At 45.8% G+C, this 23,791-nt stretch overlaps 1 protein-coding gene across 8 annotated transcripts in view; it reads left to right on the forward strand.

Annotated features, from left to right (window-relative positions):
- Positions 1 to 419: 419 nt before the first annotated feature.
- PRDM15 (PR/SET domain 15) overlaps positions 420 to 23,791 on the forward strand; it is an 84,991-nt gene continuing 61,619 nt past the window's right edge. For 4 of the 8 annotated variants that reach the window (XM_074995774.1, XM_074995766.1, XM_074995783.1 and 1 more), the window contains exons 1-2: positions 650 to 735; positions 21,404 to 21,449. In XM_074995774.1, coding sequence (XP_074851875.1) covers positions 21,413 to 21,449 — 37 coding nt within the window. In that variant the 5' untranslated portion in view covers positions 650 to 735; positions 21,404 to 21,412. Of the gene's footprint in view, positions 736 to 1,288; positions 1,320 to 1,969; positions 1,986 to 21,403; positions 21,450 to 23,791 lie in introns of those variants that run through there. The other 4 variants (XM_074995801.1, XM_074995811.1, XM_074995747.1 and 1 more) reach the window with 3 other exon arrangements.

A 23,791-nucleotide genomic window follows, 5' to 3' on the forward strand; every position in this document is an offset into this window, starting at 1 on the left:
TGGAAATCAGAAATACTTGCGGATGAGGACAAAGTTATGTAGCTCAGCCACCAGATGTTCCCTGGTAACATCTGGGATAGTGTTTCTGTTGGGTCCCTCACGCAAATGAAGCAACAGGGATGTCAATGGAAAAGATTCTTCCAAAATGCAAACAGTGCCCAGAGTGGGCCTGAGGTGGATGGAGCTGACTATTCCTGTTTCCCAGCCCTGACCAGCGCAGTTAGACCATGTTAAGCGTTGGGGTAGAGCAGACCAGTCTCCAAGGCTGGCCCTGTAGCATGGTACGTTAGGCAGCAGGGGCTCCATGCAGCGGGGGCGCTGTTCAGGACAGGCAGCTGCCACGACCATTACAAGACTAAGGGGAACGGGGACCCACAGCTTCCCACCCCCCGTCGCAGCTGCAAAGCAACTAAATAAGCGAAGAAGCAGCCCCGCCCACGCGACAGCCTGAGGGTGAGCAGCAGGAGCCGCCGTACCGCGCCTCGCACGGCGGCCTTAACGCGCTACGCCTCGAACAGTATTGGGGAACGAACGGCCCCGCCCCCAGACCCGCGCAGCGTAGCAGTCCCAACCTCGCTGCACGCTAGGCGGCTCCCTTTGCGGACTACGACTCCCAGGGTGCTTTGCCGGCGGGCGGCCGGTCGGTCGGTCAGGCTTCCGGTGGCGCGCGGTTTCCGGAGCGGATCGGAACCTGGAGTCCGGATTCGATCCGGGTCGGAACATTCCAAAAAGCAGGTAACGCAAATCCCCGCGTTCCAGCGCGGCGCGCGCCGCCGCCCGCCGACTCCCTGCTCGCCCCCACTGCCCCGCGCCGCCCCATCCCGTCCCGCGCGGGGCTGCCCCTGGCGCGTGGGGCCCCCGGCCCGGCCCCGCCGCCGCCGCCTCCGCCTCCATCTCCAGGCCGCCTGTTCTTTGTTACAGCGGCCGCCGCCGCTGCCGGGGAGGGGGGCCGGGCGGGTCCGAGGCAAAACCCGGTGGAGCCGCTCCCGGATCCCGGCGCCTTGGAGCTGCTGCTGCCTCAGCGCCCGCAGGGGCCGCGCGGCGCGGGGGGCTCGGCCCGGCAGGCCCCGGCTCGTGTGCAGAGCGTCCCCCCCCCCGCATCGCCCTTGCGCCGGGGCCTGGTGGGTGGGTGTGTCAGTGGACCGGTACCGTGGTGGGAGCCGCCCCGCGCCGCCAAACGTTACTAAAGCTGGTTCGAAATAGAGCCGTCTCCGCCCGCCCCCCCGGGGAGCAGATCCCGGCCCGGCCCTGCTGCTCCAGGGGAGCCCAGGAGCGACAGGATCTGTCACCCTCAGGGCGGTGCGCGCCTCCTCAGGCAGGTGCGGAGGGATCTGAGGCAGTGGGGCGTAGCCAGGAGAGCGCCTGACCTGTTAGTCACTAAGGTGCTCCAGGGCTGTTTGCATGTGAGAGTCTGTGTGAGTCTTCCTCCTGCAGAAATGCGGCAGCCGATGGTTTGAACATTAAAATACCACTGTGTCCACTGAGGGTACATGTACGCGACAGGGAGAGGGAACCTGCCATGGTCGATTTTCTGGAGTTCAGTTTAGTGCGCCTAGTGGGGCACTAAGGCCTGGTCTGCACCAGGGAACAAACTCAGTACGAGATACACAATTCTAGTTGTGCCATTAGCGTAAGTAGAAGTGACATATTAGGATTGATTTGGTTCCCTGGTGTAGATCAGGGCTCTTCGGGCTCAAGTCAATGTCCCTTATTCCAAGCGCGATAGCATGGAGTACCAGGGTTGATGGCTAAACCCAGAGAGGTCAATTTTTGCTGTGTCTTCACACATGGCAAAATAAACCTCCAGAAGATTGATCATGGCATATTGAACCCCCTGTAAGCATACACATACCCTAAGTTGAATTTACTGGGAGCTTCTGTCAACTGCGGTACTCTTGCCCACTGTTAGGAATACGGGAAGTTTCAGAAGCAAGGCTGCTGTCAATTTCCCTTAGTGGAGACTGCATATGGAAGCCTGAATTAAGGTACATTAACTTTAGCTAGGTAATTCACATAGTTGGAATTGCATACCTTCATTCCACATTGCCCTGAAGTGTAGACCTTCCTGAGAGGCAGGATTTGCTATATCTCTAAGGAGAGGGTAGTCATTCCTTGTGTGTTTGGGTAAACAAGCCCTTATGAGCTCTGTGAAAAGGTGAGGTGTTTTGACTTCCAGTTTGAAGGGATTCGTGCTGCTTTCTTTGGACTATAAATTACCTAGACCTGAAAGTAGTTAGTAGTGATGGTGCATTTCTGAGTTATTCTGCCAGTAAAGTGAAACCTGTGGTAAAGACCCCCTTCCCCCATATAGTGAGAGAAATCAGTGCTGTCAGAAGAAGCCAATTCAAAGTCTCTAATTTTTTTTCCACAGATCCCTCTGCTAGTCAGTGGGATTTTCTCTGATTGTTCCCTTACATTTTTGAAGGATAACTCACTGTCTTGCATTTAATATGAACAGCTTGTTTGGGACCAATGCTATCTTAAAGTGGATTATGCTCTTTGTAAGCAATTTGAGAAGTGGTTTCATTTTAGAAATTATTATTAGGTATAATTATATAATTCAGGTATTGCCATCATGGTATTGGCACATATGTCTCTTAGAAAAGCCCAGCCTCATTGGCCTCCCTGGGAAATGTACTTTTCAGTCCCTGGTGAAGATGAAAGTGATAGGGTCTTCTCCACCCTGTAATTGACGTGATTAGTTCTGTATTGTCCTTTTGGTATGTGGAAATGGAAGACACTTGAAAGTTTTTTCAGTAACCTTAAAAAATCAGTTGCAATACACTTTAATGATGTGAAAACCACCTGACTGAATATTATTTGGGAACAGATTTTAGCCTAAAATTCAATATTGTAGATTTATTAGTATCCCAGCTATATTTCTTCAAAAAGATGTATCTGCTTATTGAGGTGGTATAAACAAATGTATCTAACACCTAGGTTTATTGCTAAAGCATTGGGTTTGAAGTCATGATGAAAATTCAGGAAGACAAGGTTAGAAGATGGCAGGATCATGACCTTTCATGCAGTAACTTTTGAGTTTTCTCATGGCGATTAGCAGTGTAATGCTCTGGCTTTATATTAAGCCATTTAAATTATAAAACATATTGGTCCTTTTATCTTCTATTTTGTAAATGCTGGATAATAAAGAAGAACAGGGTGTGATGCTGTAGGTTGAATTATAGAGGAAAACTACTTTTTTTCCCAGGGGTCTTTCCTATAAAGCATTCATTCCTTGTTGATGCCTTTTCATTAAAAGCACTTTTCAGTTTACTTTTTCTTAGTGTACATAAGTGATTATCATGTTCACAAATGGTCTAAATAAAATATGCTTTTTAAAAAAGATACAGCACAAACTCAGTACTTCATACTTTGCTAATCTGTGCTCAGAGTTATGGGACATAAACTATAAGACACCATTTCCTCGTCTCAGCAAAAAGTTAACAGTAAAACTGTACACTGAGGCCCCGAGTTACTAAAATGTTATTTACTTGACCAGATAGTCTGCACAATATCTTTAGTCTGGTAAAAAGTAAACTATTGTAAAATAAATGAACAACTTATTTTTAATAAGTACAGTTTAAACCCATAGGTCTTCAGCCTGTAACTTGCACTGTGTGCTTGTACAGACCCTCAGTGGGCTGGCTTCAGTGAGATTTTACAGTGTGCAGCTATAGAAGAGCTCTCAGGATTGGAGCCTTAGTATAATGTGTTTAGCTGAGCTCTTGCTTAGGTACAAAATTGCTCAGTTAGGTATAAAATCAGAAGGTAAATGTCATCTAAACTTACAACCTGCTGACAATTATGAAATTATTACACTATTACTCTTACCATGTAACTTTTTGCAAGATGGATCAAATTCTCCCATTTACTTGCAGAATCTTAACTGGTTTAACATACACCTGTAGGAGTCTAACTCTTGTGTATAGTTATGTACATGGGTAACTGAAGGGGAAAAGCGGTAGATTCTCTTCATTATAATATTAAAAGTATCTCAAGCTAGTGCTAGATTACTGTTTGTGGGCTGGCAGAACTCTATGCTCCTTGGTGTGAAGAGTTTGCTAAAGAAACCTAGGCTGTTCATACATCATTTCTTCAACCCTTGACCCCCAAATGAAGTGCAGGTCAATAAGTCTAAAGTCTGGGATCAAGCTGACTTGAGTTCCTCGCTCTTTCTACATATAGATCAGTGTTTCCCAAAGTGGGGTATGCGTACCTCTGGTGGCATGCAAAAGCAGTAAAAATAAATGCGGCAGAAAATAAATTACTAAAAATCAGGAAATAAGCACTGGGACAATGCTGGGAGTGGGGGAAGTCTGATAAGGCCAAAGTCCTGAAAGGAGTGGGCAAATGTGTTAAGTTTGGGAAACCCTGTTACAGAGCATACTGTCCTCCTGCCCTTCCCCCATTGCTGAGAGTACACTGTGCACCTGCAACCTAATGGCCCTTATCTGCTCCACTGAAATGTTATTCACAGAGCTCCTCATGCCTCTAGAATGGAACAGTGACATTCCTGTGCTTAGTCACCACAGAAGGTCTGAATTACTGCTACAAGCCAACAACCGTGTAGTGGGATGAGTAACTTAAAAGATTTCTCTGGCAGTATGAATGCTAGAGAGAAAATAAACATGATCTCAGGGTTATAGCAGAAACTGGGAGTAAGAAATACTGGGTTCTGTTTTCAGCTGTTCCACACAGTGTGACTTGTACAAGCTTTTTCCACCTCGTAGGGCCTCATTTACACATTTGTTAAAGGAGCTTAACACATATTTCAAAAGGGTATTGTGAAAACTCATTTCAGCTTTGCAAAGACCTTTGGGGTCCTTGCCTGAAAAGTTCTTTGTAAAGAAGAATCATCAATCCAGTTGTAGGGTTACTTTTTCTCTTCAAATTCAGGAAAACCAAAGACTTGGAGACTAGACAGAAGTCTATCATATAACAATGTACTGTAGTCCTTATTTAGCTGTATGTAGTTCTTGAGATCTCTTTCTGCACCTGAGGTGTTTCCTTTAGCAAATACCCTTCACTCAGTCCTAATGAATGCATTTACGCAGCAGTTTTGAGTCTACTTGATGCATAATTAGGGCTTCTGGTTTTCAGGATTTTTTAATGTAATTTTTCAGGACTTCACAGTGAAAGTTGTGTTCCATATAGATGTCAAAAATTTGTGTTTTTTTGGAGGGTCTCTGTCTTCGTACACATATAGTACTATTTCAAAAATGCTATGTTAAAGCACATGAAGGAATCTTTAGTGCACACCAGCAGGGTTTACACAAAACAAATAATATACAACACGTTAGTGTGCTCTCAATCATATCCCTTTAGCCTGTATTGGTGTTCTGAGAAGGCAAACCCTTATATACAAGCTGGGGAGTGGAGGCATTGCCTGTATAAACAAACTGCAGTTGGAAAGGGGTGAAGTCAATATGAATTGGGTAACCATTTCTGGTGCTTATGTGACAAATAGCAGTTTATTTAAATAAGGTATTTTATTGGTGGAAACTTAAAATTAAAGCCTTATATATATTTAATTATCTGTTCTGTCTGCTCAGTATAGTAGGTTGTTCTGCTAAACTTGCTGAAAGATCTGTGATACATGAGAAATCACTATGCTGTGTAAGAAACAATACATTGTTTTACATCAACTTAATTTCACCTTTCTAAAATGTTTACTGAGAGTTAATGCCTCATCAATTAGTTAAGTGTATTTGGTTTTCTCTTGTCATCTCAGTGAAAGATAGCAATATTATATTACAGGTTGAACGTCTGTAATCCAGCACTCCCTCATCCAGCAACATTTTAGTTAGCTGGGTGACCACTTATCATGTGTGTGGTCAAGTGTCCCATGGTCCTATAAAGTTTGTTTGCAGCAGCCAGTCCTGGCTCTGGGTGTTCTGTGCTGTAATTTAGCTGTAATTGATCCCTAAATGTCTTCCAAGAGCCCAGTAAGCAGTGGAAGTGTTGGTAATGCTGCTAGACAATATTGACCTCCATGGTCCAGCAAATTCTCTTGTCCAGCCTCAGTCAGATCATGAGGGTGCCGCCTTAAAGAGGTTCAATCTGTACTGTGTTTCCTTTTTCTCTGTTAAAACACTGGCACTTTCCCAAAGCAAATAATAGTTTTGGGTTCTTCCGCAGCACTGCACATTTACATCCTTGTTATCAAAAACATGTTTTGATTTAAAACAAAAAGCAGTCAAGTAGCACTTTAAAGACTAGCAAAATGGTTTATTAGGTGAGCTTTCGTGGGACAGACCCACTTCTTCAGACCATAGCCAGACCAGAACAGAAGTGGGTCTGTCCCACGAAAGCTCACCTAATAAACCATTTTGCTAGTCTTTAAAGTGCTACTTGACTGCTTTTTGTTTTGATAGTGTATAGACTAGCACGGCTTCCTCTTTGTTACGATGTTTTGATTGTCTGCTGTTTGTGAAAAATTCCTTTCTGATCATCCTGGAGCTAGAGCTGCTTGTACAACAGGTCTCACCCAGGCAGTGTGCTGCACCAATGAGTCCCAGCCCTGTCCTTTAAGGATTACCTTCGAACCTGTCCACACTATGTATAGAACTCACTGCAAGGGCACGGACTATGTATTATATAGGATGCCACAAACGTGACTGTTGTTGTCAGCACCCAGTACGCTATGGAAAGCTATCCTGGCTCTTTTGCACTAGAACAGTGCTTCTCATCTTATTTACTATTGTGAGCTGTTTCCACATAATCAAGGCTGTCCCAGGGAGGGTGTGAGCATTTCCTGTGGCAACATGAAAACCCCCACCCTCACTCCAGGCTCTGCCCTGCCTCTTCCCACCCCTATCCTGCCCCCATTCCACTCCTTCCCCCAACCCTGTTCCCCAAGCAACATGGTCTGGGAGACTAGCAGGTGGTCCGGTGCCGGTGGTAGGAGTCAGGTCCACCCCTCATTGGCAGCAGTGAGAAGCTGAGTAGCCCAGCCCAGCCCTGCTGCATCACTCTGTTTCCTGCCACTGGTGAGTGTAGGGAACAGTTTTGCACCTCCCTGCAACCGTGCCCTCTCTCCTACCCCCCAGCAGTGCAGCTGGGGGAGTGGAGTGGCCTGGTGTCACTTCACTTCCTGCTGCTGCCAGTGAGTGTGGGGCTGGGCCCAGCTCCCTACTACTGGCACTGGGTCCTCCACTAGTCCCGTGGGCATCCCATTCAGGAACCTCCCAGAGCACTTGCTCTGTAACGTCCTATGGATGGACCAGCTCTGCGCACAATGTGTGTGTGTGTGTATATATATATATATGTGTGTATATATTCAATGACCTCCCAAGGTCACTTCCAGTTCTATGAGATGTGTATCTCCATATATATATATGTATATCACACACTAGCTGGAGGGTGCAGAGGACACACACGGACTGCAGCTGTATACTGATTGGGCTTGAGAACCATTGCGCTGGAAGCCCACTTCATTAAAGCGTGAATGGGTGAGCATGTTTGGAAGGAGGAGGAATATGGGGAAATTCAAAAGTCTCTGGATATCCAGCTTGCCACCACTGGACATTGACTACAAGGACTGAGCCAGAGGAGTCTGAGTACCTGGACAGTAGCGGCCATCTTGTCCTTTTACGGAACCGAGTTGAGCGTAGCAGATCCGAAGTGGCTTCTTTGTTTCAGAAGGAGGAAGAACATGTTTAGTACCTCTGTGCGGTGCTGAGCCTGAGTTCTAGTGATCCGCAATGGCGTTGAGAGCTATGGAGGAAATATCAGACACTACATCGTGGTCCAAATGTGTGGTATTGGGAAGTCTGCAGCTTTTGTGCTAGGAGTGTGAACTGCAGGGAAATTGTAGGAGTATCCCTGAGGCTCAGTGGAAAGGACAGAGCATGAGAGGACTTCACTTTTTGTGGTGGAGTTGTTGATGGAAGTTGCATGTTTTTCCCATGCCCATTTTAGAAGACATCATCCAGAATGACTGTTGCTCCATTTAGAAGTGGGTGCTGGTAACTCTGACATGATTCTTATGGGTATTTATGTTTGCTGATAGGAAAAGGGCATGACGCTTAAATTTTTAAGAACTCTGTCTTGTACAAGTCGGGAAAGTGTTTCCATTATCAGGCTTAGGGGGCTCTCTGTCTCTACAGTTATTCTGGGTGACTGCTATGCTAGATGTATCTTTGGAAAGCATTTCTTAAAACTTCATTCTCAGATCAGACTAGTTTAGCTATTTAGTATGAGCTCCTGGGTTTGTCTTTAGTCTTCCTCCCTCTGTTTGCAACTTTAACCTCTTATTCCTCTGCATTTACCCTCTCATAAATACATCCACTGATTTTCTGGACCTTATGTGCTTGGCCTTGTTTTGCTGTGCATTTCAGATGTGTGTGGACTGAGCTGTTGATTGATGGATCTCATCTTCTGTGACTCCGTTGGTGAGTGACTAAACCAATTCTTGATTGGCAGAGCTAATTACAGATGTCACGTAAAAACCCACCAGCTGCAGCTACATTCTTTTCAGATCCTATGCTTTTCCCTTAATACCTGGATACGCTGATTCTCAAAGCAGTTGAGAGTTTGTACAATGGTTTGCTGCTAGGACAATTTGTCCAAAGCTAAAATTTCCAGATCTCTGGGTGATACGCTGCATGACTTAACACTGGCCTCTGAGATGTTTTTATAGCACTTCAGCAGAGCACTTTCCATGAGCAAGGTGGCCATTGAAAACCATCTGCCCTATCTGTGTATAATCCATCCTCATAACATGACCAGTCCAGTGAAACTGTCTGTTCATAAGCATTGCTTCCAATGCCGGTGACACCACACAGCTGAAGAACCTCCGTGTTAGGAGTTCTGTTCCATCAATTCACGTGGGTGATCTTCCTCAGACAGCGCATGTGGAACTGATAGAGTTTCAAACTACGGCAGTGAGATATTGTCCGTGGCTCTGAGCAGTACAGCAGGATATTCAGGACACCTGCCTGATAAACTCCTGCCTTGGTAGGGAGTTTAATACTAATGGTCTTTTCATAGGCATTTGGTCACTCTTCTGAAGGCAGCGCTGGCTTTGGCTAATTGGGCAGATACAAGAGGTCCCCTTTATACATCTCCCGGTGTACGTTGTTTCTCACTTATGTTGTGGACATTTTGAGGGTGAAGATGTAAAGATTCCCTGCTCTTATATCGTCACGTATGCTTCTTCTGCCCAGTGTGCTCTCTGTGGCTGAGCTGCTGAGCTCTTCAAGGCCTCCAAAATCACCAGCTTCATCTGGCAGCTCAACGTGCACAGCTTCCGCAGGTGCTGGCCAGAAAGCAGGGAGCCTGCAGGTTCCTCGGGGAAGAGGGGGGAGCATTGGTTACTGCCCCATCACTGCTGCTTCCTCGGATCTCGGGGAAGTTGGCAGGGGAAAGCACGGCAGCTGCCATGTCCCTGCCGCTGAGGCTCAGGGAAGATGTGGGGAGGAAATGTTATGGCTGCCCTGTCCCTATTGCTTCCTTGGGGCTCCCAGGAGTGCTGGGGGCTGGTACAGCCCAGGGTTCGGGGCTTCCAGCGCCCTCTCAGCACCTTGCTGCACTGGGAGCTACTGGGAACATGGGAGGCAGAGTGGCAGTTCACCGGGAACATGGGAGGTCCCTATCCCTCTGTATTTATGTGTATTTGTAGGAGTCCTGGGATGCCCAGCCCTTGGCCTAGGGCAGGCAGCAATGAAAAGAGGGTTATAACACCGGCCCAGCCCTCAGTTCGGGGCGGGGCAGCAGTTCATAATAGTAATACAGTACAGGCCCAGCCCTCAGTCTAGGGCGGGGCAGCAGTTCACAATTGCAACACAGTACAGGCCCAGCCCTCAGTTCGGGGCGGGGCAACAGCACAAGGGTTTGAGCACAGGCCCAGCGTGGGCTGGCCCTGTCAAGGAGTGGGTAGGGGGTCACAGGCCATCCCACTCCACTGCGACCCGGCCCGGGGCCCTGGGGTTCGCTCACACACGACCACGGCAGTGGTGATTGAGGCTGCAACACACTGCCATGGGTTCGGGAGTGTCGTTCCCCGGGCCACGTCCTACCTCTACCTCCACCGGGGGAAGGTCCCAGTCCATCTGGTCAGGGGGTCCTGCGGGGTCGGTCTCCTCCAGATCGTCCACCTTCGGGGGCTCCGGCCAGTCGCTCACGTCGATGTCATTGGGATAGTCTGGCGGCTGTAGCACGGTGAGCCCGAGGCGATCCTGAGCCTGGGGGCTGCAGCGGTCCGCTGGGACTCTGGGGCAGGCTGCTCCTGGGGCCTCGTGGTCGCTCACCCTCGCCAGTCTGGCCGCGTCTGGGGCTTCCTCCAAGGTGGGGGGTCTCTGCCGGCGTGAGGGTCCTGACAGGTCTGGGAAATCCGGGTAGTCCCCCTGGGGCATCTGGATCCGTGGTTGTTCGGGGCTGCTGGGGGCTTGCTCCTCCGGCCCGGCCGGGCGGCGACAACCCCTCTGCCCTTGGCGCCGGGGAGCTCGTGCAGGGGCCTCCTCCCTGCCCGGAGACGCAGGCTTTAATGAGTCCCGAGCCTTGCCCTTGGCCCTTCTAGCCCTGGGCCCCGCCCTCTGAGGGGCGGGCCACTGGTGTTCTGTCTCCAGGCCTGCCCACCAGGGCCTCTGTGCAGCCTCCTCTGCCTCTGAGTCAGCAGGAGGCCATACTGACTCACTACAGTATTCTTATGGGGGAAAATTCCCCTTTATATGTCGTTTCACTTTACATCGTGACTTCACGGTCCCTAACCATGATGTATAAAGGGGACCCCCTGTACATCATCAGCCACATTTATGCTGGAGGACAGTATGCTTCTGAGGTGGTAGAGCTTGTCAGCAGCCTTAAGCACTGTACCAGCAGCAGTGATCATTGAAGTGCTGGGCTGTTTCCACACAGGCTGAGGCATAACGTCTGTTGTTATGCTTAAAAGAAGCACCCAGGATCTTTTTCAGGGGGATAAGGCACTTTCGCGTGTGCGTGCACACACACACTCTCTCTCTCTTCCTCTCTCTCCTCCACCTGACACCCCCATCCTTTAAAGGGTTTTTCCTCCATGCCAGCCTATGCCTTAATCAGTCACTTGGCATCACACTCAATCCTCCTACAACAATTTGGTTTTTTACTTCTCCCCGTGGCTAATGAAGTTATGTGAATGCTTGATAGCGGTCTTGTAATTTTCAGTCTCTGTCAGCAGGATCAAAGCAGATGTGATGCTATCTAAGGGCTGGACTATAAATGATGGATCATGTGGCGTGTGCTGGATGGAAGCTGGCGGCATGTAGGTAAATGTAGCAGTCAGTGGGTTTCTGGTAGAGGGTGGTGTCAGTGTGGCCATCAGTGATTTGTACTGTGGTATCCAGGAAATGTATTTCTCATGTGGAATAGTCAAGGCTGAGATTGATGGTAGATTATTAAAATATCTGTAGAATTCTTCCAGAGTCTCTTTACCGTGGGTCCAAATGATAAAGATGTAGCGTAAGTAAAGGAGGGGCACAAGGGGACAAGAGCTAAGGAATCGTTGTTCTAAGTCAGCCATAAAAATGTTAGCATACTGTTGGGCCATGTGGGTGCCCAAAGCAGTGCTGCTAATCTGGAGGTATGAATTGTCCCCAAATTGGAAATAATTGTGGGTGAGAACAAAGTTACATAGGTCAGCCACCAGATTTGCTGTGGTAACATCAGGGATGCTATTCCTGATAGCTTGTAGTGCATCTTCATGTGGAATATTGGTGTAGAGGGCCTCTACACCCATGGTAGCAAGGATGGAATTGTCAGGAAGGTTTCCAATGTTTTGTAATTTCCTCAGGAAGTCAGTGGTATCTCAGAGATAGCTAGGAGTGCTGGTGGCGTAGGGTTTGAGGAGGGAATCTGCGTAGCTGGACAGTTTGGTAGTAAGGGTGCCAGTAACTGAAATGATAGGGCATCGTGGGTTTTCAGCTTTGTGGACTTTAGGCAATAAATAGAATAATCCATGTCGGGACTCAGATGGTGTTAAAGACCTAACCATTTGTGTCCAGGACCAAAAAGAATTTAAAAACAGATTAGAGCAAGAAATTTGTGAGTTGGAATTCATATTTAAATTTGACACATTAACGCATGGTATGAGCAGAGACCTCACTTACCTCCTGCATTACAAGGACTGCTTCCCTTCCTTTGATGCTCATAATTATCACAGGCAGGACAATTAACATCCTCCTACCCCTCATTCTGCCGTGTCAGATTTTATTGCAATTTTTTTTGTTTTGTTTTGGTCCTTTGTACTTAGAAATGTCAGTTTGTACTGGAAATGAGATTGATCTGATGAAGTGGGTCTGTCCCATGAAAGCTCATCATCAAATAAATCATTTTATTAGTCTTTAAAGTGCTGCATTTCTGCTGTTTTGTTGAATTAATTTATTGTGCATTACAAGGCTACATTATCCCCCTTTTAGCCCCTCGAGTAATTCTTGAACGGTCACATTCTTAAATCTTTTGTAGCTGCTTTATGGCAGTACATTGACATTACATAGGCTTGTGGTTTCAGTGTTAGCTACTTTTTTTAATTCACAGTGCATACAACATAGTCCGACAAGTCAAATACAAGATAATATCAATACGGTCTGGGTGAAACGCAGTAGACAATTATGTCTTCAGAGGTGGGAGACCATTCTTTAAAAATATTATACCAGTTGTGAATACTTATTTTTTATACTCTTGTAAAATTATCAAACTGTGTGTTTGAATTTGTATGGTGACATTAATTGGCTAATTTGTTTTTTTTTTATAAATCCAATTATATAGCTTTGTTCCATTAACTTCTACATGTAAACCAAAATTAATATTATTAGCCAGTATTAACACATTTTACCATACATGAATAATAATTTGACAACACAAACAATCAGTGGTTTGAGCATTGGCCTGCTAATCCCAGGGTTGTGAGCTCAATCCTTGAGGAGGCCATTTAGAGATTGGGGCAAATAGATGTCAGGGGTGGTGCTTGGTCCTGCCGAGAGAGCAGGGGACTGGACTAGATGACCTCCCAAGGTCCCTTCCAGTTCTAGGGGATGTGTATCTCCAATTATGTATATATCTGTTTAGCTCCTTTTATCATAGCATACCTTAATTATGCTAAATCATTAGGAGAGCACATATATATATTGGACACAGTACACAACAATGCTGGCAATAAGATAAACACCACGAGACAGACAAAACATTAAACACAGAAAACACAAGTTTTATTGCAAGAGTAGATCCATGGTATTTTGGATTGCTCTTCAGTTTGTACTAGGTTCTTTTGATATTCTGAAAGACAAAAAAGGACATTTTTCTACCCCTTCGGGGGTGGAAGATTATATTTTAAAATACTCCTTTTCCAGTACAAATATTTTGCTGATTTGCAGAAAGGTTTTAATGTCTTCTGCCCTTTTAAGTTGGTTTACGGTGAGTTATCCCACTGGGCAGTCATCAAAATTTATGAGGTGGTGTGCCTTAGTTTCCTTTTTATACAGTAGATTAGGTTTGTAATAGTTTTTCTGTTGTGATAATCTTTGAGTTTATTTACAGATAACTGAGGAGCATTATTACTATAATTAGCCCCCACATACCCTTGTTTCCAGTTACCATTTTTAACATGCTTAAGGCTTTTCTTTACCAAAAGAAAATCATATATATCGCACTTCATTACAGGGTTACTTATGAACATTAAATCTATTCCTGTGTTAAACAGTAACATTAGCATTGGATCTTTTACTAGTGGGTGTTTTATAAATATTTTGCTATACAATGACCATTTTTGTTAGACCATTTATTATTGAGGCAAGTGTGCTCAATACCCTCTTGAAATCCTTGCGTGAGTTTAAATTTAAACATGTCCTTGCAACATTGGGGATGAATTAAAAATTAGTGATGTCATGCGTACGAGCAGACCACACTTGGCATCTGTTTTTAGATTTCACCACTGTGCATACACAATTTCTTCTACATTAGGGTTAACCTTTTCCTTTTTATTCTTAGGATTGACTCTTTTCTTGACCAGGGATAGTCCTGATTTGCAATCCTTTGTTGTATGGCTTATTGGCAGTTCTCATCTTTTCTTCTTAGTTTGGTAGTCTGTAGTTACAGACCCTTTCTGCTTTTCTTTTAGATCCGAAACTATTAGCCGCTCGGCGCCTTTGTCTTTAAAGGAACAATTAACTATTACCAGAGTTTTGATTACTTTTCACTTTTAAATTCTGCTTCCACAGCACATAGGCTGTGCTTTCCTTTTCAAATCACTATCTTGGAGTGTTCTTAGATCCCTAAAAAGATTTTAATTAAGCCCCATGTTTAGGTTGCATTTTTTTAACCCCTTGTACAATATACATTGCATATGTCATTGGAAATATGTACATTCCTTCCACAGTTAAACTTCCATAACATTAACCGTATAGTCATAGTCTATGCAGACTGAAGGATGCCTACTATTAACCGTAATTTTTACATAAGATGTCACTCTATGCATACAGAGTTTTGACATATACTTATCAAAGTGACAGTCTGATTACTCAGAGCCACATTAAGGCTTAGTGTTTCTAACAATGCATTCTTTCCCCTCTTTTCTTCCTTTACTACAGCTTTTATCTGCTATTCTGTTACAAAAAACAAGAAATCCAGAATTTTTACCCATTCTCTTGGATTTGGAGTGGGAGAGCAGAAGTAACAAAGCGATCAGAAAGCTCCTGTGCATCCTTGAGTGAATGAGCTAACAATGCACAGTCATCAGCAAACAGAAGGTGCCTCTGGCGTGGGGCCAAACATGATCAGTTGCATACTCAGCTTAATCTAATTCTTGACACACACACCCCGCCCGCCTTCTGCCCCTCTACTCTCTGATTTGCTCACCTTGATAATAGTTTTCTGATTTGTCAACCTTGATGACTGTTTTTGGTTCTCTGTGCCTTAAATATTATGTCTGTTCTGGTCTGGCTGTGGGCTGAAGAAGTGGGTCTGTCCCACGAAAGCTCATCACCTAATAAATTATTTTGTTAGTCTTTAAAGTGTTACTGGACTGCTTTTTTGTTTTGATGAGTGCTTTAGTGTGTGGGAGGGGACTGCAAGGAGCAGACTGTGGGTGTCAGGTCTGGTCAGGATGCAGGGGATGCAAGATGGGGCTGGGGTGAGGGATCTGGGCAGGAGGGAGGGTGCAGGAGTAGAATGGACATGCTGGGTGTGGGCAGGAAGTGGGGTGGAGGTCTGAGCAGGAGTAGGGGAACAGAACCTGGGTGGGAGAGGGAGTAGTGCTCCCTCTGATTTTTTTTTTTTTTTTTTTCCCCCCATCCGGGGCAGAAGAAATGTTTTTTATTTGCTCCAAGGCGTATGCGAATGTGCACCACCAATAGAAACACACACTGCCCACTGTGGGTGACTGTAGGTGCTCTGCTAATCAGCTGGGCAGCACCTGAATCTCTCCTGGGTGGCCACCCAAGTGCTCAGCTTACAGCAAACACTGGGTGGAGGACTGCGTGAGGGGGGTGCAAGAGTGGGCTGCGGGTACAGGGTTTGGAGATAGTAAGGGGTCTCCGACTTGTGCAACTCCCCACGGACCCCCCCCAGGCTCTGTGTCCCCCACCACTCCCAGGTGCTGCCCCATGCTGCTCCTACTGGCCACGATTCCAGCCAATCAGGCTGCATCTACACTATGAGATAAAGTCAAATTTATTAATACCGATTTTCTAATTCTGGAATTAATAAGTTTGAATTTGATCGTCCTCACTTCCCCCCGTGCTCCTCGCAAAGTCGAGTCATTGCTGCCACACTCAAATTGGCTAACATTGACTGTTGCAGTAGTGCATCGTGGGAACCTATCCCACAGTTCCCTCATCCCCATAGCATTCTGGGTATGGCCGCTGGTGTTGATATCATCTTCCCACATTGCATTTTCCTCATTCCCTTCCCGATCCCTGAAAATATGCTGATCCCTGGAAATAATGCGGAGACCCTCAATTAGAAGAAAGAGGGTAGAAAAGTCTAGGAAAAAAGGATTTTTGGTTCCTCTCCACATTACATTGCCAACACGGATGCAGTGACTGTATTCTCAACCGGCCATCCACTTGTCCCACCTCCCATCATTGCATACATGTGATCCCTGAAAATAATATGGGGAAAGAAGAAGAATTTTTGTTTTTCCCACTCATTATATTGGTGTTGGGGACAATCTTTGGCGTTCTGGTGCACTCTAAGTCTTCCATACAATGACTGTGTTATCAACTGGCATTCCACTGAGTATCCCACTTCCCATCATTGCATGTGATCCCTGAAAATAATACAGGGGCCTGGACTGTATTTTAAAGTGAGAAGAGAGAGGATAGAAAAGTGTGGGGGAAGAAAAGAATCCTTGGTTCCCCCCTCATTGCGCATAGAGAGAGAGCCTTGTTAGTCTGTATTCTATCAAAACAGAAAAAACAGTGAGGTAGCACTTTAAAGACTAACAAAGTAATGTATTAGGTGATGAGCTTTCGTGGGACAGACCCACTTCTTCAGATCATAGCCATACCAGAACAGACTCAACATATAAAGTACAGAGGTCCAAAACTTGTTATCAAGGTTGGCAAATCAGAAGAGTGGAGAGAGGCAGGAGGTGTGAGGTGGGGAAGTTAAGAATTAGCTCAAACATCAAAGTATGCAAAAGAGCCCTTATAATGGGTTAGGTAATTGCTGTTCCTCTTCAAACCATGTGCTAATGTGTCAAAAATGAATATGAATGTTAGTTCCAAACATATGGCAGAGATGTTTAATGATTTCTTTGTTTCGGTCTTCACTGAGAAATCTGAAGGAATGCCTGAGATAGAAAATGCTAGTGGAAAAGGGGTAGGCTTAGAAGTTGAAATAAGAAAAGAACAAATAAAAATTTACTTAGAAAAATTATATATCTGCAAATCACCAGGGCCTGATGAAATGCATCCTAGAATCCTCAAGGAGCTGATAGAAGAGGTATCTGAGCCTTTAGCAATCATTTTTGGTAAATCATGGGAGACGGGAGAGATTCCAGACGACTGGAAAAGGGCCAATATAGTACCCATTTATAAAAAGGGGAACAAGAATAACCCCGGGAAACTACAGGCCAGTCAGCTTAACTTCTGTGCCAGGAAAGATAATGGAGCAGGTTATTAAAGAAATCATCTGCAAGCATTTGGAAGGTGGTAAGGTGCTAGGGAACAGCCAGCATGGTTTTGTTAAAAACAGATCAAGTCAAACCAATCTAATAGCTTTCTTTGATAGAATAACGAGTCTTGTGGATGTGATATACCTAGACTTCAGTAAAGCATTTGACCCGGTCTCACATAATATACTTATCAATAAACTATGCAAATACAACTTAGATGGGGCTACTGTAAGGTGGGTGAACAACTGGCTGGATAACCGTACCCAGAGAGTAGTTATTAACGGCTTTCAATCCTGCTGGAAAAGTATAACTAGTGGGGTTCCACAGGGGTCTGTTTTGGGACCGGTTCTGTTCAATATCTTCATTAACGATTTAGATATTGACATAGAAAGTACACTTATTAAGTTTGCAGATGATACCAAGCTGGGAGGGGTTGCAACTTCTTTGGAGGATAGGGTCATAATTCAAAAGGATCTGGATAAACTGGAGAAATGGGCTGAGGTAAGCAGGATGAAGTTTAATAAGGACAAATGCAAAGTGCTCCACTTAGGAAGGAACAATCAGTGTCACACATACAGAATGGGAAAGGACTGCCTAGGAATGAGTACAGCAGAAAGGGATCTGGGGGTTATAGTGGACCACAAGCTAAATATGAGTCAACAGTGTGATGCTGTTGCGAAAAAGGCAAACATGATTCTAGGATGCATTAACAGGTGTGTTGTGAACAAGACACGAGATGTCATTCTCCCGCTCTACTCTGCGCTGGTTAGGCCTCAGCTGGAGTATTGTGTCCAGTTCTGGGCACCGCAGTTCAGGAAGGATGTGGAGAAATTGGAGAGGGTCCAGAGGAGAGCAACGAGAATGATCAAAGGTCTCGAGAATATGACCTATGAAGAAAGGCTGAAAGAATTGGGCTTGTTTAGTTTGGAAAAGAGAAGATTGAGGGGGGACATGATAGCAGTTTTCAGGTATCTAAAAGGGTGTCATAAGGCAGAGGGAGGGAACTTGTTCTTCCTTGCCTCTGAGGATAGAACAAGAGGCAATGGACTGAAATTGCAGCAGGGGAGGTTCAGGTTGGACATTCGGAAAAAGTTCCTAACTATCAGGGTGATCAAACACTGGAATGGATTGCCAAGGGAAGTGGTGGAATCTCCATCACTGGAGCTATTTAAGAAGAGGTTAGATAGATGGCTTTCAGGTATGGTCTAGAAAGCCTGCTATGAGGGCAGGGGGCTGGACTCGATGGCCTCTCGAGGTCCCTTCCAGTCCTACTCTTCTATGATTCTGTAGACAGTTATTAAAGTTTCTCTTCTGCAGAAAAGAGCTTTCAGGTCTTTAACAGAATGGCCCACTCCATTAAAGTGCTGGCTGACAGGTTTGTGTATTTGGAAATTTTTCATTTCTGTTTTGTGTCCGTTCATTCTTTGTCGAAGACTGTTTGCAGTCTGGCTTATATACTTGGCGTGTGGGCATTGTTGGCACATGATGGCATGTAGATGTTAGTTGGGGAACAGGAGAATGTGCCCATGATTCTGTGAATAACCTTTATACGGTCCAGTGATGGTATCTCCAGAATAGATATGTGGACAAAGTTGGCAACGGGGCTTGTTGCAAGGAAAAGTTCCAGGATTAGTATTAGTCAAAACAAAAAGCAGTCAAGTAGCACTTTAAAGACTAGCAAAATAGTTTATTAGGTGAGCTTTCGTGGGACAGACCCACTTCTTCAGACCATAGCCAGACCAGACCAGACTCAATATTTAAGGCACAGAGAACCAAAAACAGTAAGCAAGGTAATTAGTATTAGTATTCCCCTTCATTACATTTCTGTGGGGGAGAGGCTTTGGCTTTCCAGTGCACTGTAAGGCTTCTGTGCAATGGCTGTGTTCTCAGCTGAGATCATTGGAACAAAACAGAAGAACACAGAAAGAATGTCACTGTAGGTATTATAAGGTGATGGTGGAAGCCCCAACTCTTGTTGACGGGAGAGGGCTAGCTCATGTTATTTTTACGGGGTGAGGGGGGCAAGCGCTGAGGGCCCAGTTGACACGGTCCCTTCGTGGGGAATCATCTGCCCCAGCTCATGAGACTTCCCACCGCTGGCAGCAATCCACAGTATAGGCAAAGTGGGGTTCAATGGGGGGCCAGTCAAGGTGGCCCTTCCCTATGGCAGCAGCAAAACCCCAAATATCTTAGCTGCTGCAGGGAGACTTCCCCCCAGCAGCAGCAAGCCTGTTAGCCCCTGGAGAAGACTCTCCTCCACCACCACGGCAGCAGCAAGCCCTGATATGGGAGAAGCAGGGTTTCTCTCAGGCTCTCATACCAGTATGAGCCACAACTAAAGGCTCAGTGCTCCTGCTTGGAAATTCACCGTCTTCCTGTTACTGGAAGCACCACCCAGAGCGGGGCAGTGAGGGACTTTGTGGGGTACATACGGGACACCTCTAGAGGCTAATAAATCCGATTGTAAGACATGGCGCATCCACACTGGCCTTCAGTTGAGCTTCTGAATTCGAGCTTGACACTATACCCGTCAGGTACCGACGATATTGTGATATCGATATTACTGCTCCCAAAATCAAGCTAATGCTGTTTCCAGTGAAGACAGTCACATGGTAATAATGAGCTAAGTGGCTTGAATTCAAATTTATCTCATAGTGTAGACGCAGCTTCAGAGTGGAGGGTGAAAAGCCTCCAAGTAGTGCTTCCCTGTACTGCGTTTTTCCCAGCCGCGGGTTGGGAGAGGGGAGGTAGGTGAGAAGCGGCAGTGTTCACAGCCACTTCCTTCCCTCACCAGGCATGGCCTGTGGGCTGGATCCAGTGCTGCTTGCATGACTGGTTTGCAAGGCCCGGGGCTCTGCCCTCCTGTAGTGGGGAGCTGCTGCTGGCACTCTACCCACATGTTGGGGAGGGCTATGGGACTGGAGTCTCCCTGATGCTGGGTGGAGGGGGGAGCCATGAGCCTTAAAGGCCAGATCCAGCTCATGGGCTGTAGGTTCCCCACCTCTGCTGTTGAGAATCCCTTCACTTCATCGGGGTGTGTGTGCTGGTGTCTGGAATGTCAGCCATTCAATGGTTTCTGAAGAGCTGGCACGCATTTAAAACTATTTCATTTCTGTCCCCTTTTTGTGAATCATGCCTTAGCTGGCACATTACTAGCATGTGCTGTTGTGCAATGTACAGTGGAATGCACTTAGAGGAAACTCAGAGAGAAGGTTTGTTTATAGTGAACTGGAATAAAAGTGCCACATTCTTTAGTGGATGTCCATTTGTTGGGACAGTGGTGTCGCAGGGGGGAAAAAAAAGCCTCAACATTAAAAGGAAAAAGTTGCACTGTGTTGATGTGCCCACACATAAAGATGTGGTCGTGCATGAGCTAGTATGAGCTGTTTATTCGTAAACTCTTTTATAAGGTTTAAAGGTTGAAATCATGTTTCTCTTCTCATTTAAGTCTGGTATTTATTATAGGAGGGGTCTTGCAAGGCAACTGGCATCATCCTTAATGTAAAAATTTGTAGATCATTAACTGTTTTAGTTCGGTTTGCATTCTGTGTATGATACACTCTGCTAGAGCCCAGTACCGGTTGGATCTCTCTTATCCGGCACTTTCTTGTCCAGCAGCATCTGTAATCCGGCATGATTTTAGTTAGCTGGACGACCACTTCTCATGGGTGTGGCCAAGTTTCTCGCAGTCCCATCGTTTGTTTAGAGCCACCAGTTCTGGCTCTGTGTTCTGTGCTGCTATTTAGCTATAATTTACCCCAAATGTCTTCTAAGAGCCCAAAAGCTGTAGAAGCCTTGGTAATGTGCTAGACCAGTGGTTCCCAACCTGGGTCCTCGAGGGCATTGCAGAGGGGCCATGAAAAATAAAAGATAAATAAAAATGATCATAGAAAATAAGTTTTAAGTAAATTGCAAAGTTACAATCAGTTATTATTTTTAAATTAAATACCGTCCAATGAAGTTATTAATTGCTGTTCAAAAAATTTAGGTCATTGTTTCCTTTTTCATTTACTGAAATATACATAGCACCTAGAAATGGCTTTAATGGCGGGGGGGGTCTGTGAAGAGTATGGTGTGGTGATTGGGGGTTTGCAGTAGTGAAAAGGTTGGGAACCACGATGCTAGACCATATTGACCTCACACAGTCCAGCCAATTCTCTCCTTCGGCACCGGTCGGGTCCCGAGAGTGCTGGAGGAGGGCAAGTCAGCCTGTCGTTTCTTTGCCTGTGCATTGGGGTCAATATTATCACTCTGTAGCTAACTCCTTTGTTATGTGTGTATGAGAACTGTTCAGTATTCTCCCTTGTATTTTGGCAGGTGTCGGACATGGCAGAAGATGGCAGCGATGAGACCATGTTTGTTTGTGAGTATTAGAAGAAGAAGATGGAGCATTAATTTCAAATCTCAAACCAACTTACTCTTGTATTGTTTTTCAAAGGATCATTTTTTAAGGGAAACCCAAATAACTTAGGGCAGCGCAGACAGAATCTTACCAGCATGAAGGACGCAAGTTCTCATTTGCTGGGGAAGGCAAGAAATGGCTGGCCATGAACTAGTCACTCTGCTCTTTAATGGCTGGCTGATGAGATACTAAGGGCCTGCCTGCATTACAGCTAGACACCTGTGACTGGGTGGTGCCCACCAACCCAGGCCCATGTGGCTCAGGCTGAGGGGCTGTTTGGCTGCAGTATAGAGGGTTTTGTGGGTTTGGCACAGATGTGGAACTGGAACATGCTTTCACCAGAGAGCTACACTTAAAACAAATCTGGCCTGGGGAAACAAAGTGCAGAGATCTCTGCCTTGATAGTACAGTAATCCCTCGATTTACATGGACGTTGTGTTCCGGGCAACCTCAGCGTAAATCGAATTTTGTGTAAATTGGGGGAGGGGTTGGGGGAGCGGTCAGCGGGGGGAAGGGCAGGGGGCAGCCACGCAGCCCTCAGCTTCTCTCAGCTTGGGGAACACAGCTGCTTGCGCGGCAGCTTCTGAGAAACTGTGCCCCAAGCAGCTGTGTGCGCCCGGGAGCCTGAGGCACAGACAGCTGCTTGCAGCACTGGTTCTCCCAGCTGTCAGGGTTGGCAGCCTGAGTCATGGTTTCCTGCTCCTGCCAGCAGTCGTGTAAACCTGAGAGACACACAACTTGACTGCGCACATCTTGAGCGTTTGCTGTATGTGTTGTGGTCCTTCCACTCACAGTCCCAGTAGGTTCCCTTCAGGGTTAAGGCCCCACTGCTCAGGACAGGGATTGACTGGGGTATCTCTCTTTCCAAAATTTTCTGGCATTCTCCCCAGAGATGTAAATGCCGATTCAGTTGATATAATCTTACCTGGGTGGTTCACCTCCACAGTGAGCTTTCTTGCCCTGCCCCTTCTCAAAAGAGCCTTGTTAGTGTGGCAGCAGGCAATGCAAAAGGCCCTGACCACTGCGGGGAGGAGAGAACGACAGGCAGTTTCCTTGCCAATTCCACAGATGGTGTGCGTCAAACAGCCCTTCTTGCCTCCCACGTGAGATGTGTCCACAGAATTTAAGGGCCGTTTGTGTTTCAGAAAAGTGCATTTCTAGACTAGACATGGGCTTCCATAGCTATTGGTTGTCAATTAATTTTGTATCCAGCTGTCTCAGTTTATAAGATAAACAGCTTGTTTCTAAAATGCCGCCACTGTATGCTCAATCTAGGACTTGAACATTGTGCTCGTCTTTTTTGTGTTCCAAGTAGCATCACCAGAAACCAGGTTCACAATCGTTTTGGTAAATCTGAGGCTAAATACAGCATCAGTGCTCTTCTGCAGTTACGGTGACTTTGTAATGCCCCTGGCAATGACCCTTGCTGCTTTCCGCCAGTAAACTAAGTTCATGTGACCGAAAAGGTGGACCTAAGGTCCCGTTTGGTGGCTTAGGTGGGAGCAGGATGCAGACATCTTTGGGGAATAGGTATATGCAGTGGAGAGAGTTGTAATCTGGTGGTTAGAGTTGAAAGCAGACTCCATGGCTGTGTCTACACTTGCCCCCTCCTTTCAGAAAGGGCATGTTAATGAGGCATTTTGGAAGATGCTAATGAGGTGCTAATATGAATATGCAGCACTTCATTAGCATAATAGCATCCGTGAGCAATTCAAAAGTGCCGCTTTCGGAATGCACGCTGCCCATGTAGATGGGGGCCTTTTGAAAGGACTCCCTGTTGCCTGTGCTTAGCTTATAGTATTAAAATTAGGGTAAATATAAGGAAGCCATAATAGTTTGTCTAATTGAGGCCTAAAAGAATCTATGCTTACCTTCTTTCCTGTCAGCAAAAACGCAAGGGGCCTGCCCAGTAAGTAGGGCATAAGCGGAGAAAGCTTGGGCAAATTATCTTTTTATAAGTAGGTTTAAGGTCAGGTAAGTAATGGTGCGTCATTTCAGTCTGGGACATCTAAAAACACCTCTCAAATAGCAAAATACGCCCCAATCTTCTCTCAATTACAAAAAAAAAAAAAAGGGTCATCCAATATATTCAGGTAAAAGGGCTAAGATAAAAATTTCCCTTTTAAACTCTGTTTCAAAAAAAACAAAATAAATAAAATAGGTCATCATACATATGGAGGTCTCCATAGGTATTCAAAAGTCAATTATGTCAAACTCTGATTTAGTCAACACAAGAAAAACAGGGTATAAAACAATCCTTTAAAAGAACAGAAGGGCGCGTAAGAAGCGCCCAACACAACGCG

Source organism: Carettochelys insculpta, chromosome 1, assembly GCF_033958435.1.
Source record: "Carettochelys insculpta isolate YL-2023 chromosome 1, ASM3395843v1, whole genome shotgun sequence".
Classification (NCBI taxonomy): domain Eukaryota; kingdom Metazoa; phylum Chordata; order Testudines; family Carettochelyidae; genus Carettochelys; species Carettochelys insculpta.